The sequence below is a fragment of the Phyllostomus hastatus genome, unplaced genomic scaffold, assembly GCF_019186645.2.
Source record: "Phyllostomus hastatus isolate PE091 unplaced genomic scaffold, TTU_PhHast_1.1 phas_scaffold_501, whole genome shotgun sequence".
Lineage (NCBI taxonomy): Eukaryota > Metazoa > Chordata > Mammalia > Chiroptera > Phyllostomidae > Phyllostomus > Phyllostomus hastatus.
The window spans coordinates 30586861-30607145 of NW_025334033.1; the positions used below are offsets into that span (position 1 = coordinate 30586861).

Below are 20285 nucleotides of genomic sequence, written 5' to 3' on the forward strand. Positions count from 1 at the left end.
TTTGAGGAGAAATTGAAATATGTGAGCTGCTTTTCTTTAGCACCCCATTTTTTGGGGGGGATCAAAAAGGTCCCTTGCAAATAAATAAGTCCTGGGGTTGTAATGTATAGCATGGTAACTATAGTTAATAATACTGTATTGAAAGTGGCTAAGAGACTAAACCTTAAAACTTCCCATCACAGGAAAAAAATTGTAACTGTGTACTGATGGATGTTAGCTGGACCTGTTGTGCTGATCATTTTACAATATATACAAATATCAAATCATTGTGTTGTATACAGGAAGTTAACATAATGTTATGTCAATTATGTCTTAATAAAATAAAAGTCCCTTCCTTGGGAACACACACATAGGAGAATATATTAAAAGTAACAGACTGCAAATCAAGTTAAAATTTTGAATATCAAATGTGACATTTAAAAACTTGGGGGATAATTTTTTTCTGAAGGGGTAAATATCAAGAACATCTAGAGTATTACTCAGTCTGTGACAGTTACCTTTATAAATTATTTATGTATGTAGTTTTTACTCAGTCTGTGACAGTTACCTTTATAAATTATTTACATATGTAGTTTTAAAATGTTCCCACATATATCATCACTTTTTACTCATATTTAGTTCCATTTGACTAAGGCTTAAAGTCATTTTCTTAAGGTCACTCTATTAGGACTCTCACTCAGATCTGTAATGAATCTAATTTTTCTTCCTGCGGGGATTTTTATCTCTTACCTCCTACCTAGGAGAAACGTCTGTAAATTTACCTTTTCTAAAATGCAAACCCCTACACTTACCAATTTCATAGACTTCCTTTCCCATGAGTCCTACTCAAATCTTACCTCACCTGTTTTTCACCATGACCCTAGAATCAGTTTAGTCAAACTGCAAAGTCTGAAGAAACAGTCTTCACCAGACTTCCCTCACGTCTACAGCAGCCTCAAGTTCAGGAGTCCACAGAACCACCCTCGCTTCAGATCGGCGGTCTATAATTTGGAAGAACTGACCACCTCACATTGCCAATTTGCTAGAATAATTCACAAAATGCAGTAAAACACTAGGTCTACAATGACAGTGTTATTATAGCGTAAAGATACAAACAAAAATCAGCCAAAGGAAGAGATGTATAGGGCAGAGTCCAAGTGGGGTCCAAACAGAGCCTCCAGTCGCCCTCTCCCCAAGGAATCGTAGACAGCATTACCTCCTCCCAGCCACGATGTGTGACGATGTGCACAGAGTGCTGTCGACTAGGGAAGCTCACGTGAGACTGGTGTCCAGGGTTTTTATTGCGGCTCAATTGCACGCCATCCCACATGACTGACACTTCATCCCCAGCCATTCTGGAGGTTAGACATGCTTTTAGCCTTCGGTTCCTCTAAAGGTTGGAACTGATACAATGTGGCTCAAAACCCCATCATAAATCACATTGTTAGACTGTGGTGGCCAAAGCCTCCAAGCAAACACACTCCTCTCAAGCAGGGTACTTCAGGGGCCTACAATTCACCCCCCAGTATGTAAGATCAAAGGCTAGGCCTCTCTTTAGGTAAGGTTAACTATTCACTACACATACCGGCTTGCAAGTCCAGGGCCCATGTTTACAGATCCCAAACAATTGAAACACTAATGGAGACTCCTACCCAGAAAAACCCAGTTCTTCCCAACAGTATACTTTATTTGACTACAGGAGCAATTAAGTTCCTCTGTAGTTTTCTCTATTTCTACAGGCCTGAGACAACTCTAAAACAGAAACCAGAATTCAGGGAGAATTCTCATGCCTAATTTCACACCTTCTCTTGAGATAATTCTACTTCCCAGGGGCTGCTCCCCTTGTGGTTTGGAATAGTGTACTGACTATGCAGCCAGAAGTCATTTCACTTCAGAATGGGACCCAGAGGTAGCTATTTGGTCAGTCTGGGATACACATCACTGTCCTGATGTCCCTTCACCTCTCTGGGCCTCAGCTTTCTCTGCTGTATGACACATAACTTGGATTACATACACCTCTAAGTTGATTCAGTTTCCCCAAAGCTACGTTATCTCTCGTTATTGTGAAGTGGACTTCCTTTACTGTTAGCTTAGGCAATCAAATTGTTTTTATATATATCCAACAGTTGATTTTAAAAATCCAACAGTGGCATGTTAACACCAACCTTGGAAATATTGGGGCTAGCTGACACCTTGATATTAGCGCTGTCTTTCTTACCAGTCCTGCCTTCTGGGTTGCCAGAAGCATACAACATAAAAATGAGAATGATTCAGCCACACCATCTCTTTAGCAGAGATGAGTAAAATGGGAATTATGAGACTGCTTTTGGACAATCTGGAGTCTGGTTGCATGGCTCTTTTAAATTTGAGAGCAAATTTTTACTGCATTAAATATTTCAAGAGCTTCTTATTAAACAATCCTGTCCCCAAACTGTCAAAACAATAATTTCCTCCACATAGATTTCAAAATGTATGAAAAGCAATGCATTTGATGATCACAGAACTGATGGGTGACATGTGAAGTTTCAGTATAGTAGATTGGGCCTATTTGAAGAAAGAGCAGAGATTTAGAACTTAGTTATTTTTCCTACCCAAGTGTGGTGATTTTCAACAATGCTTGTCACTAATGCAATTGTACAAACAGATGTGCAGATATTAAGGGGAGAGAAGAAACTATCTGGCAAGAAAAGTAACGTGAAAAGCTCTTGAGAAAGATTAAGACAGTAATTCAAATTGGTGAACATTTACTAGGTGCCAGTTATGTGCAAGGAGTTTCACTAGATTTCACTATTCAGGAGAGGAGAGTTAACATTTGTTTGGTGCCCTTCTATGTGGCTGGCCCCAAACAAAACACTTGACGTATTTTTAACTCACCTTATTTTTGCCACTATTCTGAGAGGTAGCTATTTATCTCCATTTTACAGATGAGAACACCAAGACTCTGAAAAGCTTGCCAAATTTACCAAGCTTAGTGTAGTAAAAAAGGAAATAGGATTCCAGTTTATGTCTGTCTGGTTCCAAAGCCTATATTCATTCATTGTCACACACATTTCCCCATTTGCATTCAACAATTCTACGACAGAAAATAATTCTTTTATTTTCTCTCAGTGAAGAAACTAGAGAAAATGTGGATGGTGTACACAGACATCATGTGACTAGTGAGAAAACAAGGAATTATGTTCATCTGCTCTTTACCGATTCTTACTATGTACCAGATCTCCACATATCTCGGAGCTCTATGAAGCAGTATAATTGTTCACATGAGGCAGATGAACGAGTCAGACCTTTGGTTCCCCGATAGTAATCCAGGGCAGTTTTCACTCTCTCCAGCACTTGCCAGGCATAATTACAGAATGACACAGGAACCTACAAGTACTACAGCTACACGAAGGAAATTCAGTGCATCCGTAGGGGTCTGGAAGTGGGGCTTGTCCTTGAACTGCTCTTTGTACTTTCCAAATGTCTTCAGGCAATAGATGGTAAATCAGCTTGCAGCAGTAATTGGACAAAACAAATGAAAGGAGAACATCTTCATCCTTAGGGTCTTACAAACAAGCAGTAGGTGTGTGCAGATCTCAATCTGCGAGCCCTGAAGGGTTTGCATGACAATTTGTGCGGAGCACAGATGACCAGATGTGTCTGCCAGACTGTGATGCCCATCAGTGAAAAGATGCAAATTTTGATCTTTTGAATACTTGGCTCAATGGGAATATTCTAGAGTAATCGATAATAGGCTGGATCAATGTGCATAAGTCCAGTTAGACTAACAGAGAAAGATAACCATTTCAAAATGCCTTCAGCAACCCAGTCTGCAGATTGTTATTGGTGTGACTATTGGTGAAACAGGTGTTGGGTCCATAAATTCGCATAACAAAATGTTTTTCTTGTGGCAGCAGCCCACACAATAATTGGTGCCATCTGTATTTAGCTCTTGAAGTTTGAGTTCTAATATGAATTCAGAGAATCTTGCATGGTCTAATTTCATAATGCCCATTTAATTCTGAGGGTGCTTAACATTGGAAAGATATTCATCATTTTGAAGGAAAATGTTGAAGTAATAACATGTTGCTTTTTCTTCATGGATCATTTTCATTCTGACTATCTAAAACAGAGTCAAGGCCACACACCCACAAAACTACATCTGAGCAGTTAGGAGGGTCCAGCCAGAATGGAAAACCAGCAGACCCCATGAACATATTTACAATTGCCTTTTGAAAGGCAAAGTTTTCACTGGAACCTCCTGTGTTGAAAGTGTTCTGTTTTCTTACCTTTCCACCAATTAATAGAAATCAGAGTTTGGCACAAACTTCTTATCATCCAGGGACTCGACTGCTCTACCATCTGAGAAAGCAGAAGCCATTTGCATTGCAGTTTTAGCTGGGATTTGTTGCTAATGGGGAAAGGAAAAGTAGGCAACTTTATGAAAGCTTAGTATTTCAAAATCTAAGACAGTAATGGAACATTCTAGCAAAGACTATCTTAGAATCATAAAGACAGTGCTTTTCGATGAACACCATAAAATCAAACTTACTGTCTCTAGCAATTCAAGCATATTGAAAACCTTTAAAATAGATGTTTTAGATGGACTATGTATATATTCTTTTAATATTTTATATTTTCTTACACCTACAGGTCCATGAAGACCTTTATCAATTAAAGGAGAAATTAGCAAAATTCCCACTTGAGGAAAAAGGAGGAACTCTAGACATTCAGAGTCTTGAAAAAGCAATCAAGAGGACTGAAATGGGGTTAAAAGTAAGTAGAACTTTGGATATTAAAATACCAGAAGGAGACAAAGATTCCTCCAGAAGAAAAGAATTGTGGTTCTCACAGGGTTCTGTGTAATCCTATAACAGAGGTGGATTTAGGGTGATTATGAACTTTTTCTGTTTTTTTTAAATAATAATGATATTAACTGATTGATTGATTGATTCACACCTGTCACATCCCAGAAAGAATTTAAAATATTGATAATGTGAGATTATGCAATGATAACTTCTAAAATGTGGTTTGATCAAAGGAATTTTAAAAATGATCACTATTAGTCCAATATGCCTGACTAAAAAGGATTCATACCAATACATCATAGAGAGTTGAGAATAGTCATTTTGTAATATTGTAACCCAATGGGTAAAATCAAAGAAATATACCAACTTTGGAACAGAGAAATAAATTGGGACTTCATTATTATAGACTGATGATTTCCTTTTTATTTTCTTTTTAAAAAGATTTTATTTATTTTTTAGAAAGAGGGGAAGGGAAGGAACAAGAGGGAGAGAAACATCAATATGTGAGAGAAACATCTATTGATTTTCCTCTTGCATACTCCCAACTGGGGACCTGGCCTGCAACCCGGGAGTTGAACTGACAACCCTTTGGTTCGCAGGCCAGCTCTCAATCCACTGAGCCACCTCAGCCCAGGCTAGACCAATGATTTTCAACCTTTTTCATCTCATGGCACACATAAACTAATTACTAAAATTGTGCGGCACACCAAAATAATATATTTTTTGCCAATCTGACATAAAAAGGTATACTTTTGATTCATTCACACCAGGTGGCTTTGTTGTGTTGGCTGTTGTGATTATTTATTTGACAGTCTAAGGGGAAAGAGGTCAGTGCCCCTGACTAAATAGTCAGGTATTTGTTTTAAAAATTCTTGCAGCATGCTGGTTGAAAATCACTGTTACAGACATATCTTAAAGCAGGAATCCAATCCTCAGACAAGAATAATATTCATTTACAATATGTCCAAAGAAACAAAAAAAATACTAACTTGAAAATCTATGTGCACCCCACATTCATTACAGCATTATTTACAATAGCCAAGACATGGTAGCAATCTACATGTCCATTGATGGTTTAATGGATAAAGAAAAACATATACATATACATATATACATACAATGGAATATTATTTAGTCATAAAAAATGAAATTTTTCCCTGGCTGGTGTGGCTCAGTGGATTGAGTACCTGCCTATGAATCCAAGGGTCGCCGATTCAATCTCCAGTCAGGGCACAGGCCTGGCTTGCAAGCCAGGTCCCCAGTGGGGGGCATGTGAGAAGCAACCACACATTGACATTTCTCTCCTTCTCTTTCTTCTCCTCTTCCCCTCTCTCTGAAAATAAAATATTTTTTAAAAAATGAAATCTTGCCATTTAAGACAAATTGGATAGACCTCAAGGACATCATGCTAAGTGAAATAAGTCAGACAAAGATAAACATACTGTATAATCTCACATATTATGTGGAATCTAACTCCTCAACCCTCCCTCCCCAAAACACCTGACCTGATAGATACAGAAACAGATTGATGCTTGCCAGAGGTGGGAGTGAGTGAAATGGGTAAAGATGGTCAAAAAGTATACAAATTCCAGTTATAAAACAAGTCTTGGGGATATAATGTATAGCAAGATGACTATAGTTAAAAATTCTGTACTATGTATTTGAAAGTTGCTAAAAGATTAGAGCATAAAAAGATCTTAAAATTTAAAAATTTGTAACTAGACATTGTGGTGATCATTTCATAGTAAATATGAATATCAAACCATTATATTGTATGCCTGAAACTATATACTATTACATCTTAATTTTCTAATAAAACTTAAAATATATAAAATACAACACGGATGTATAGATACATGGGTCCAAGTAAGGGTCGTCTCCATCTGCTAGGTCTCTGTCAGTATCTTTGCTTTTGCCTCAGACATTCATTCATAATCAGCTTCATCCCTCAGCTCCTGAGGCTGTGAGAGAGGTGGAGGATTTTGTGCCCTCCTCAGACCAGCACACCATTGTCCCTCATCACCTGAGGGTGAGGGGTGGGCCCCAGCTGGAGTCTTTGGGTTGCCCACTTTAAATTATCTGTTATCTGGAGGCCAAATTCTTTTCTGGGATGCTTGCTTGAAGTCCCTGTAGGAGAAAGACATCACTCCATATCTGTACTGCCTAGTAAATTTACCTGGCTAAGCGACTTCTTGACTGTTGTGCATAACTATGGGAAGAGTGCTATGGGTTGCTCAAGCTTTGAGTCCCAATTGTTTACTATGCCCTTTAGGATAGAGTGACTTGGCCTTGAGGTGTCTAATTATACCTTAGACATGTAATAAATGTAGGCATAGTGTGTTTTGTCTTTTGGCTTAATGACATGATTCAGAGTGTTAACCTAATGAAAGGAGGTAAATTAGCTGAGTACCTTGAATCCACTATAATGACCTAAACTTTAACTTTTCTGTGACAGATTCACATCGAGAAGTATTTAAATATTGTAAACCATCATGTGTCAACTACTCCTGCTATTGATGATAAGTTACATTTTCCCCACACTTCCAAATGGTAAGTAAAATAGCCATTTTAGGATCCCAAATAAGTACAAAAAGTAACTTTGCTCACTCAGGTGAGATAATTGCAAAGGCCAAATTTTATTGGTTGTGTTTATGTGTATTCTACTAACTTCAGCAGAAGGTCTGATAAAGAGTTAATGGAAAATATGTTTTGCAAATATTTTATAAAGGATGTTTATTACATGAAAGAAGAAGTTAGTGGCACAATTTGGACTTTAATAAATTTTATTTTGGGTTACTTTTATTGAATTCTAATGCTCAACACAATAAGAGTTTGTCTGAAAGCAAATCAGTTTCTATGCTATTCACATCCCACAGGTCTTTCTTCACAGTTTTTAGCACATGTGCTATATCGTAAAGATGATTTTGGTATGGGGTAAAAAAACAAAAATAATGAAAGTTGCTTGAAATATCCATCATGTAATACATCCTCAGAGATGATTTATTAAAATTAGAATTGAGTTGAAGAGAATTGACCTTGCCTCACCTTGGACTTTCTTACACATTGGCCTCCTGAATTTCAGTGTTCGTAAATTAAGGTGTGTACTAAGCTTAAAAACTCAGTGGTCTGTATTTGCATCGTAAACACACACAGTAAGTCCTCACTTGAGGAATACAGGGTCTTGGAAACTGCACCTTTAATGAAACAAAGGCATGCAACAAAACCAATTTTACCATAGGCTAATTGATATAAAGAAGAGTTAAACTCCTACAACATATTTCTGGTCACAAAAACATCACTAAACTTCTAAATAAAGACCCAAACGCTTCTAATATTGAACATTGAAATAAATGTGAGCTATACATACACATATGGAAGAGTAATGAAAAAATAAGGTAATTATTGTCCTATCTGTTCATTCTAGTTTGGGGGTGCGGAGGGCCAGAGCCTATCCGGGCAGCTCAGGGCTCCAGGCCGGAGGCCGGGCCCACCCCAGACTGGACACCCTTCCATCACAGCGCTACTCGCACCCTCACTCACTCAGACTGCGACAATACAGACGCGCCAGTGCACCTCACGTGCACACGTTTGGAATGTGAGAGGAAACCAGAGGACCTGACGAAAACCCATGCAAACATGGGAAGAACATGCAAATTTCACACAGTGGCCCCTGCTGGGAGTCAATTTTTTTTTCTTCTCATCAACATAATGAAACGCTGTTGAACAAAATGACATTATTCGAAGACCTCATTATTCGAAGATCAAGCATAAGTGAATCATATCAGACAATGAGGTCTAGCTTCAGAAACAGTGCAGGAGAACTGCGGGTATTTATGGACAGAGCCAGTCCTAGCACGCAGTAGTGGGAGCAAAACCGTGGGGCTACAGTGAACCCGTCTCCTCCTCCCCCATGTGAAGGTGGTGCCACAGGCATCCGACATCCTGGGTAGAGGCGACCCGGGGATGATGTCTAGTTTCCAGTCATTTATATCTTTTTTTAATAAGGTTTTATTTATTTATTTTTAGAGAGGGAAGGGAGTGAGATAGAGAGAGAGAGAGAAACATCAATGTGCGGTTGCTGGGGGTCATGGCCTGCAACCCAGGCATGTACCCTGACTGGGAATCGAACCTGTGACACTTTGGTTCGCAGCCCGCGCTCAATCCACTGAGCTATGCCAGCCAGGGCTTCATTTATATCTTTAATTTTTAAATTTGGGGACAAAAATGTGACCTGTAAATAGGTTAATATAAATAATCTTTTGAAACAAGGAAACTGTAGGGGAAATAACAAAAAGGATTCTTGGAAAGGGAAATATTGGAGGTTACTCTACCAATTTATATAGACTCTTAGTTCAAAATCAAGAGGACCCAACAGGGCAAAGTGGGAGGCTGATATAAATAAAGCAGCCAGGGGGTCTGTAGAGATGAAGGAAGTGTGTGGCCCAAGGATGGGGCACGCAGACAGTAAGTTAGAAAGCCTCAGAATGGAGGGGTTGGGGAAAGTGAACAGGAGAAGGGTCTTCACAAACTCCAATGAACATTCTCCTGCCTCCAGCGTTCTCTTTGTCCTCACCTTGACAGAGAACAGAGACCCCGGGCTGTAGATTTGCAGGTCCTGGCAGCTGAAAAGAGCAAAAGAGGTGATTGCAGCAAACAGAAAGACTCCGACAAAGACCGAATTGTACAGTTTTTTCCCCTGATCAGTGAGTGTCCTTGGCCTTTATTAGGGTCTCTGAAAGAGTTAAGGAAGACATTAATTGGGGCACAGAGCTGTCTCTCAGAAGTGGTCCTTGGATCCCGTCTTTTCTATTTAATATAATAATGTAACCAGCAGCCCTCCTATCAGGAAGATGGGATGCCTGGTAAATTTGTATGAGCCTTACAAGCCTGGAAGAGATGGCAGGAGCATCTCAGTCATAGCTGTGGCTGTGTGGCGCTGATGGGGCATGTAATTTGAAAATGAAATGAGATGAGCCAAGGTCATAAACTGGAACAAAGTCCAAAGTAGGTCTTCAAAGTGAGCTGGCCTGAGGCAGGCCCTGGGAGCCCAAGCGTGAGGCACAGGGAGTGGCTCCGGGAGGAGGAGGAGCAGCAGTCAATGGAAATGGGAGACGGGAGACCCAGGAGATCAGGGACTGTCGCCTGTGACTGACATGCTCAGGCAGACAATCACACCTGGTGCTGTGCTTGCAGGGGCACCCCCAGAGATGGTCAGGAAGAGATTGGTTTGGGTTTAGAGTCTGCCAGGCGATTATACGCAACATAGGTTATCAGAATTCCTTCAGGTTCTCACACCTGGGAGGAGTAAGACTGGCCAATTCATTGCATTTTTCTTCTGAGGCTCCATTACAAAGCCCTTAAAATACCCAAGTGAAAAAGGTGTTTTTTAATTACCGATGACATGACTTACCAAGGAACAGGTTACTTAGTCTCAACATTGATTAGGAGATCAGAGGAGAGACTTTGTTTCATGAAACTTTGAAGCTGTGACAAATGCTGGATCTGGCTTTTTATTCCACATGGCCATAATGTGTATATATTTATTTGTAAATTACATACTGATTGTCACACAGAGTGAATACATTATAAAATATACCAATGTAGAAGAAAATTTTTAATCCTTATTTGAGGATATGTTTATTGATTTTAGAGAGAGAAACATCGATGTAAGAGAGAAACATTGATCTGTTGCCTCCTATATACGCCCTGACTGGGGACTGAACCTTCAACCTAAGTACGTGCCTTGACCAGGAATCGAACCCACAACCTTTTGGTGTATGGGACAATGCTCCAACCAACTGAGCCACCTGACCAGGGCCCAACATAAAAATTTTTAATGAGATTAAAATGAAATGAACATTTAAAAATAATTTTTACTTTATTAGCAGAACAAAATTCCCTTCTCTTTCTAAAAAGGTTATTAATTATACTGCCCTGGTTATTTAATCTCAGTAATTATGATGACTGTATACTGACTATAGTTAATATCCCAAATCTTACTCTGCAGTCGGGTGAGATTCAGCATTAGTGCTGGTTAAGTATAAGTCCATGTTTCAGTTACTCTTCGAAAAATGTTTATGTTTTGGGGTTGTGGGGGCTGACTTTTCATAAATTCAATGGGATTATAATCATCTTTACTTTCAAATGCAGCTAACAAAAAGCTCATGTTAAAGCATCATTTTTGCCATTTACTTGTTTTTCACTGATGCTTACTGTCATTATATTTCAAAAGCAAAGTGTGTTTTCTGAAAGAATCTTTTAAAGTCACCTGTCCATTTTTTCAGGCTTAAACTAGATGATACAATCCACGAACTCACTGCACGAGTGAGCTGCAGTCCATTCTGATGCTTCAAAAGCAAACATGCCAGTCCGTGCTGGCACCACAGTTCATGCCCCGCAGTTCGGTGCTCCCACTCTCAGAATGCCTCTAGAGCTGCAGGTGACATGACTGCTCGAGGGATGCAGTGACAAGCCAACTATTAAATAGTAGGAAACAACTTATTTTTATTTCTTATTTTTTAAAGATTTTATTTATTTATTTTTAGAGAGAGGGGAAGGGAAGGAGAGAGAGAGGGAGAGAAACATTGATGTGTGAGAGATAACACTGACCAGTACCTTCTCACACACATGCCCCCTACTGGGGACCTGGCCTACAACCCAGGCATGTGCCCTGACTGGGATCCAGCCGGCAACTCTTTGGTTCACAGGCTGGCGCTCAATCCACTGGGCCACACCAGCCAGGGTTATATTTCTTATTTTATGCAATAAGTCCTTCTACTTTTCTCACACAACCAATGGCACTGTCTTATGCATCTCCTGTTATGTGGGTACCCTATTTGAGAGACCACAGGTCAAGAGTGATGGTTCTTACGCTGCAGTTTGCAATCCTCTTTCACTGGCTCCCAAATGGGGACCTGGAGTTTGCATTTTAACAAACACTCATGGTGTTCCTAAAGCAGATACTGTGTGCTTGGAATCCCTGGGACAAACCTGACTTTCTTTTTTCTTTTTTTAAGATTTTATTTATTTATTTTTAGAGAGGGAAGGGAGGGAGAAAGAGAGAGAGAGAGAGAGACATCAATGTGAGGTTGCTGGGGGCTGTGGCCTGTAACCCAGGCATGTGCCCTGACTGGGAATCGAACCTGCGATGCTTTGGTTCACAGTCCGCCCTCAATCCACTGAGCTACGCCAACCAGGGCCAAACCTGACTTTCTAGGACCAGTGTTCTTTTTGCCGCATAGATAGCTTGCCTCTGTATGATAAAGAGCCTGGTCCTGGAAATTCTGTTACTCTGATTCTATGAAGGAGGAAGCCTCTTGCACTGGGATTGAGCCAGAGTGGGACTCGGCAGTCAGGCTGGTAGAATTGCCAATATCTTCAACTGTGAGTCTGATGGATATCAGAGTCCGAAAGTCAAGGGCAGCAACTCCTTTTGAGAGGAGCTGGCACATTATAAACACTATAGATTTCTATTGCTCCTTTGACAGCAAAGCACCCAGTTCCCATGAATAAATTAGAATCAACATTGTTCAGATATATGGGGCTTCATTCTGTCTAAGAAAACCCAGGAAATTGGGTGAGTTCATTCCAAATGTCCACTATCCCTATATCTTTAACAACGATTTATAACAGACACAAAATAATTATCCTCATTATCATGAATTTCATCATAATCAGTATTATTATAACATTGGACAGTTTGCAAAGGACTTTTAAAAAACCCGCGAGGTAGATACTTACCCTCTCCTTTAAAAGATGTGAAAACTAGGACTCCTCCAAGCCCCAGGTCACACAGGTCGTCAATGCTGAGACTCAGATTCAAGTTCCGTCAAATGTCTGCCATCTACTGTCTTTTACACCAGAGCTGCCTGAAAGACAGAAAGGCTGATTTTCACAAAACACATTTCTCCTTTTTAGAAAGTATTGCTCAAGGGAAAATCTGGTAGTTCCAACTCATAGAAACAAACACCAGTAGGTACACAGAGTGATAATAATGGATGCCAGCAAATGTGAGATTTTGTACTGTGGTAAGTACATTATCAAAAGTGGCATATTTTCTCCAAAGAGCTTAAAATGCTTTCACATTGTTTTCAAAATAGGTTACACTACTTTCCCCACTTTGGCAATGATTCTCCTTCTGTGTCTAAGTGTGGTTCTTCCACTTATCATTACTGGCTTTCACAGATCTTATTGCTCGTGCGATCTGCTTGTACTGTTTTTAATGACCACTCTTTGCTTATTGGCACTAGGAGGGTGACTGCCATCTGCACCAAAACTGTCAGAAGTGAACAGACATCTTCATTTTATACTCTGTTGTACTAGTGTTTGCAGGGGAAAAAAACCAAGAACAAATCCAATAAATAATAATGAGAAACAATGAGAGGGCAAGAAGAGGTTCCTGTTAAATGGTGACAGTAGATCAGAAGATACAGTTTTGCTCAGTTACTGAAGCACTTGCAGCCAGTCTCTCCTGGGTTATTACAGAGAGGCCCTCAGACCCCGCTGAGAGAGAACATGATTACACTGCAGTCATAGGCAGAGAGACGAAGGGCGGGTAACAAAGTGTCGACACTTGGTGATCTAAGTAAAGGGCAGTTGGGTGCTCATTGTTCTTTCAGTTTTTCTGTGGGTTTGACTTTTTTTAAACAAAAAAATAAATTTTGAAAAGCACCATAAAATAAAAAATAACAATTAGAAAAGCATCTGCAGCAGCTATGACACAAAAATTACTTTAAATATAAAGAGCTCTTGACAATGAAAAAAACTTGACATAGACAAAAGGACATCAGCAGACAGAAATGCAAATAACAAGTATACATGTGAAAAATATTAAAAATATTTCATCTCACTGGTAAATCAGGGAAATCCAAATTAAACAATATATTTACTGCTTTTTTTTTTAACACCTTAGTAAAACAGACCACTTACATCACCCTAGTGCTCAGTGCTCATCAGGGGGCAGCAGGATGGGCATGTTCTTATAATACTGGTGGAGGTGTAGAGTTCTCAACAGAAATTCTTCAAAATATATGGGAAGATTTAAAAATTTTTTATTTTTAATTGAGTAGTTTTGCCTCTAGGACTTTATCCTAGGAAATAAGGAGTGATATTCAAGAATCTCTGTATAAGTTATTTCAGTATTATATCTAATACCCATAAATTTGAAAATACCCTAAATGTTAACAGTAAAATGATTACATCCATAACATAATTATATGTATATTATACATCTACTAAAATGAGAATTGTCTAAGTTTTTTTGACATTTAAAAAAATTTTAAATATATTTTATTGATTATGCTATTACAGTTGTCCCAATTTTTCCCTCTTTGGCCCCTTCCGCCCACTACCCCACTTCCCTCCATCAATCCATGGGTCATGCGTATAAGTTCTTTGGCTTCTCCATTTCCTATAATATTTTCAACATCACCCTGTCTATTTTGTACCTACCAATTATGCTTCTTAATCTCTGCACCTTTCCCCTCATTCACCCCCTTCCCCTTCACAGCTGCTAACCCTCCAAATGATCTCCATATCTATGATTCTGTTCCTGTTCTGATTGTTTGCTTAGTTTGTTTTTTTTTAGAGTCAGCTGTTGATGGTTGTGAATTTGTTGCCATTTTAATGCTCATAGCTTTTATCTTCTTTTTCTTAAATAAGTTGCTTTAACATGTAATAATTATTTCGTGTAATCATGGCTTGGTGATGATGAACGCCTTTAGCTTTACCTGGTCTGGAAAGCACTTTATCTGCACTTCCATTCAAATGACAGCTTTACCGGATACAGTAATCTAGGTTGTAGGTTCTTGCTTATCATCACTTTGAATATTTCTTTTTTTTTAAGAAGATTCTTTTTTTTTTAGATTTTATTTATTTATTTTTAGAGAGGGAAGGAAGGGGGAGAGAGAGAGAGAGAGAGAGAGAGAGAGAGAGAGAGAGAGAGAGAGAGAGAGAGAGAGACATCAATGTGCGGTTGCGGTTGCTGGGGATTATGGCCTGCAACCCAGGCATGTACCCTGGCTGGGAATCGAACCTGGGACACTTTGGTTCCCAGCCCACGCTCAATCCACTGAGCTACGCCAGCCAGGGTTTGAATATTTCTTACCAATCCCTTCTTGTCTACAAAGCTTCTTTTGAGAAATCAGCTGATAGTCTTATGGGAACTCCTTTGTAGGTAACTCTCTGCTTTTCTCTTGCTGCTTTTAAGATTCTCTCTTTATCTTTAAACTTTGGCATTTTAATTATGACATGTCTTGGTGTGGTCCTCTTTGGGTCCAACTTGTTTGGGAGTCTCTGTGCTTCCTGGATTTGTATGTCTATTTCCTTTGCCAAATTAGGTGGGGTTTTTTTTTTTATTATTTTTTCAAATAAGCTTTCAATGTCTTGCTCTTCTTTTTCTCCTTCTGGCACCCCTATGATTCAGATGTTGGCATGTTTGGAGATATCCCAGAGTCTTCTTATACTCTCCTCATTTTTTAGAATTCCTATTTCTTCTTTCTGTTCCTGGTGAATGCTTGTTTCTTCCTTATGTTCCAAACATTGATTTGAATCCTGCCTTCCTCCCTTTCACTGTTGGTTCCCAGTAGATTTTTCTTGATTTCATATAGTGTAATCTTCATTTCTTTCTTTATGTTGTTGCTGTACTCAATACATTCTTTGAGCATCCTGATCACCAGTGTTTTGAACTTTATATCTGATACGTTGTTTATTTCCATTTGGTTTAGTTATTTTTCTAGGGTTTTGTTCTTTTCTCTCAATTGGGCCATATTTCTTTGTCTCCTCAATTTGGCAGCTTCTCTGTGTTTCTGTGTATTAGGTAGAGCTGCTTTGACTCCCTGTCTTAGTGGTGTGGCCTATTGTAGAAAAGGCATCTGTAAATTGTGTGGGGTAGAGCCTTAGGTAATTGCCAGGGTGGGGCAACCTGCTTCACCACTTTGTGGCTCCATATTGGGGGAGGATGCAGAGAGGGGGACAGTGCCACTGCCTGGCTTCTGGAGGCTTCCCTGGCACTCACCCCATTTCTAGTCACCTAGCCTACTCCCTGTGTGTGATTGGTACCGTTCCAGCTGTTTTCTGGTGCTAAATCCCGAAGTGGGTGGGTTTGTGCTTCCTGGATTTGTATGTCTATTTCCTTTGCCAAATTAGGTGGGGTTTTTTTTTTATTATTTTTTCAAATAAGCTTTCAATGTCTTGCTCTTCCTTTTCTCCTTCTGGCACCCCTATGATTCAGATGTTGGCATATTCCATACTTCCAGCTGTTTTCTGGTGCTAAATCCCGAAGTGGGTGTGTACATTCTAAGACAATATGGGACCTTTAAGTGTAGTCTTCTGAAAATCTGGCAGTTTCTTCCACCCTCCCAACCCCCACTGGTTTTTATAGCCAGAAGTTATGGGGACTTATCTTCCTGGCACTGGTGCCTTGGGCTGTGTGGTCTGGCTTGGAGCTGGGATCACTCGCTCCCAAGGTCTCCCTCTCCATCTTCCTCTACCACATGTGAATGTGCAATTGCTCATTCCGCTTTTCCGTCCTCACCTCTTCACCCATCTTGGGGTCTCTGCCCCTTCTCTCTGTCTGAATGAATATGGCTTCTTTAAATCCTTGGTTTCCATACTTCCATACAGTTTGATTTTCTGACAGTTCTGGGTGTTATTTGTTTTGAGGTTTAGTTGTAATTCTCTCTGTGGTTGTATGAGGAGGCAAAGTGTGTCTAGTGTATACATCCATCTTGACTGGAAGTCCTGTCCAAAAAGTTTTAATGACATGGAAAAACTCTCACAGTATTTATTGGTGGTGGGGGGTGGGTTGAGGATAGGATACAATGTTACAGTTCAATGCAAATTCACTTATAAATGCATAGTCTATGGAGGTAAAAGTCTTCATAAGGAATATACTAAGAGAGTTTAACTTCTAGGAAAATAGTACAGACACCCTGTTCCTTCTTCTAAGTACCACTAAAAACCCTAATATTATATATAAAACAAACTTAAGAAGACTTTGAAGGATGGAGAAGAGGTAGACAAGTTAGGAATCTTGGGACACAAAGAAGAACATGGTGATCAGGTCTGGATTTTCTTTTTGCCTCATATACTCCATAATTTTCTTTTCTCTGCACCATTTAATGGAAATTATTTCATCATTTTCTTTTCTCTGAAGAATTTAACATTTCTTGCAAGACAGGTCTCAGTTTTTGTTTGTCTGAGGACAGACATCATTATTTCCCCTTCACTTTTGAAGGATAATTTCACTGGATACAGAATTCCAGGGTAAGGATTTTTTCTTTTCACGTGTCAAATATTTCCCTCAAGTCTCTTCTTGCTTACATGGTTTATGAAGAGAAGTTCAATATAATTATCTTCTCTGTTCTTTTATAGGTAAGTTGGGTTTTTTCTATCTTTTTTCATGATTTTGTCTTTGGTTCTATAGTTTGAATATGATTTGTCTAAGTGTAGGAGGGGTTTTTTTTTTGGGGGGGGGGTGGGGATGGCATTTATTTTGCTTGGTATTCTCTGAGCTTCCTGGATTTGTGGTTTAGGGTCTGTCATTAATTTTGGAAAATTCTCAGCCATTATTACTCAAACATTTCTCCTGATCCTTTCCTCTTTTTCTGATATTCTCATTGTCTGTATGTTACATCACTTATAATTGTCCCACAGTTCCTGGGTATTGTGTTCTGCTTATTCAGTCTCTTTCTTCGTGCATGTCAGTTTTGGAGTATGTATTTACATTTCTTCAAGCTCAGTGATTCTTTCATTGGTTGTGTCCAGTCTATTGATAAGCCCATCAAAAGAAACCTTTATTTTTTAGAGTGTTTTTGATTTCTAACTTTCCCTTTTGATTCTTTCATAGAGTTATCATCTCGGCTTACATTACCCACCTTTTCTTGCACGTCGTCGGCTTTTCATTAGCGCCCTCAGCATATTAATCTTATTTTAAACTGCTAGTCTGATAATTCCAAAATCTGTTATATTTGATTCTGATTCTGAAGCCTGCTTTGTCTCTCTAGACATTTTTCTTGCCTTTTAGCATGCCTTGTCATTCTTTGTTGATGTCTTAGGTAATGGGAACTGAGATAAGTAGGCCTTCACCTGGTCAGTTATGCTGTGTGTACTGTCTGCTGTAACTGTAGGTGACTGAGGCTTCAGACACTGTCTGTCTTGTCTTCCCTGTTGTCTTTGGGTTTCCCTAGAAACTCCTTCCTAAATAGAGTCCGAGCCTTGCAGTTCTTTCGTCCGTAGTCCTCTGCTATACAGAGGCTCTATAGATACAATGTGTGCTGGTGGGAGCATCCTATAATCCTGTGATTAGATCCCAGTCTTTTAGTGGGTCTATGCCCCTGGATTGTTACCTCCACAAATGTCTCTCAGCATTATCCCCAAGAGGGGGCAGAATTTAGCTAAGTGCCTTTCTTCAAGTCAGATAAGGCTTTGGTACAATATTTTTCCTCAAGAGCTTACCTTTACTACAGAGAACAGAACAAAGGACAGAACTCCTTTGGGAGTGTCTTGAAATGATTTCTTTTCCCTTCTCCCTGCTGGTAGCAGGAGGCAATTTTTCTCTGACTTTTTACCATGGGAACATGGTGGGGCTCCTGGAGGTAGAACTCATGCAAGTATAGCTTCCCCCACCACACCCCCACCCAGCCTCCAGCACTTGGCCCTTCAGAGTTTTTAACTTTCAAGCTAATTCACAGAGTCCCCAGTGATTCTCAGTTGGAGTTTAAGTTCTCTTCCCAGTACATGCTCCGACAGCCAGTTTCTACTGTTGGTCTTTACCGGCCTCTCTCTCCAGGGTCCAGGGCAGCAGGTCTCTCTGGGATCTAAATTCTGTAATGGATCTAAGAGGGGTTATTTTTGGTTTGTTCACCATTTTTTCTTGTTGTAAGGTTGAGAGTGATAACATCCAAGCTCTTTACACATTGGGGTGAAACCAGAAGTCCATAAATTGCTCTCTAATGAAAATTTTCCAAAAGTAGGTTTCACAGTAGAATCAAGAGATTGAGTTATTGGTGGTTGAGTTTTATTGATCTTAATTATGTTAACTGTTTTAAAGAACTGCTTTTTATTTATTTATTTATTTATTTATTTATTTATTTATTATTTATTTATTTATTTATTTTAATCATTGTTCAAGTAGTTTTCTGTCTTCTACTCCCATTCCAGCCCACCCACCCATCCCTCCCCACCTCCCTCCCATTACCACCCCCCCTTAGTTTTTGTCCATGTGTCTTTCATATTTGTTCCTGTAAACCCTTCCCATTCTCCCCTGAAATTCCCTCTTCTCTCCCCTCTGTTCACTGTCAGCCTGTCCTCTATTTCAGTGTCTTTGGTTATATTTTGCTTGTTTCTTTGTTTTGTTGTTTAGGTTCCTGTTAAAGGTGAGATCATATGGTATTTGTCTTTCACTGCCTGGCTTGTTTCGCTTAGCATAATGCTCTCCAGTTCCATCCATGCTGTTGCAAAGGGTAGGAGCTTCTTCTTCCTTCTGCTGCATAGAATTCCATTGTGTAAATGTACCGTAGTTTTTTGATCCATTCATTTACTGATGGGCATCTAGGTTGCTTCCAGCACTTAGCTATTGTAAATTGTGCCGCTATGAACATTGGGATGCAAAGGTTCTTTTGGAGTGGTGTTTCAGGGTTTAAAGAACTGCTTTTAAATTAAAATTTTTAAGGCACACATATACTCATTCTTACTATTTTATTTTGTTTTACATTGCTCTTCCAAGAAATTACCCATTGCTTGGTAAGGACCTTTAACCAAATTTGATCCTTAAATTTTTGCAATTCTACAAAATAGTAGAAGTTTAAAGAATGTAAATATGGAAGTGCTTCGTGGTTCAACCATTCTGAATACATTTAACATTGGCTACCCTGTGATTTGACTTTATTAAACAAAGCACAGCATACTGTATTTTCCTTTACTGAGAAATGTTTTCTAGTGAAGTAATTCTGTCAATCATGTGCCGTATGAACTCAGCCAGAGGAAGAGCTTTCTATTCATGCTACAACGGTATTTATCAGACTTAGAAGTTCATATGCTTAATAAACAACTACAGTTTTTTAGTGGTAAAAATGCTAAAGATTGGTCTAATTTATTGTAATTACCAACATAATATTTCCTGTAAAATCTAATTTAACTAGATGTGTTGTTTTTAAATTACAATTTGTGAAGCTTTTAAGATAGCAAATTTGATTTTAAATTCTCCACTCCTCCCCCTTAGGTCGCTTCCAACTGTAATTGATCAGAAATTATTTATTTTCCCTTTGGAATCTGAGAATAAACTTTGGCAACCCCAGAAACAGCGCAGTACATTTCCACATGCCTCTCGGAGAACAAAGGTAGGAATAGAGAAAGAAATCCTTAGAAACAGAGTAGATTCGGGGTTGCTAGAGGCTAGGAGGAGGGGAGCATGGGGAGCGCCTCTAATGAGCATCAGGTTTCTTTGAGGATGATAAAAATGTTCTGGAATTAGACAGTGGCAATGGCTGCACAACTCTGTGAATATACTAAACACCATTA

The 20285-nt window shown here is 39.3% G+C and overlaps 1 protein-coding gene across 1 annotated transcript in view; it reads left to right on the forward strand.

Annotated features, from left to right (window-relative positions):
- LOC123807866 (IQ domain-containing protein H-like) overlaps nt 1-20285 on the forward strand; it is a 60161-nt gene that overhangs the window by 404 nt on the left and 39472 nt on the right. The window contains exons 2-4 of the mRNA XM_045821941.1: nt 4612-4734; nt 7222-7316; nt 19987-20104. Coding sequence (XP_045677897.1) covers nt 4612-4734; nt 7222-7316; nt 19987-20104 — 336 coding nt within the window. The remainder of the gene's footprint in view (nt 1-4611; nt 4735-7221; nt 7317-19986; nt 20105-20285) is intronic.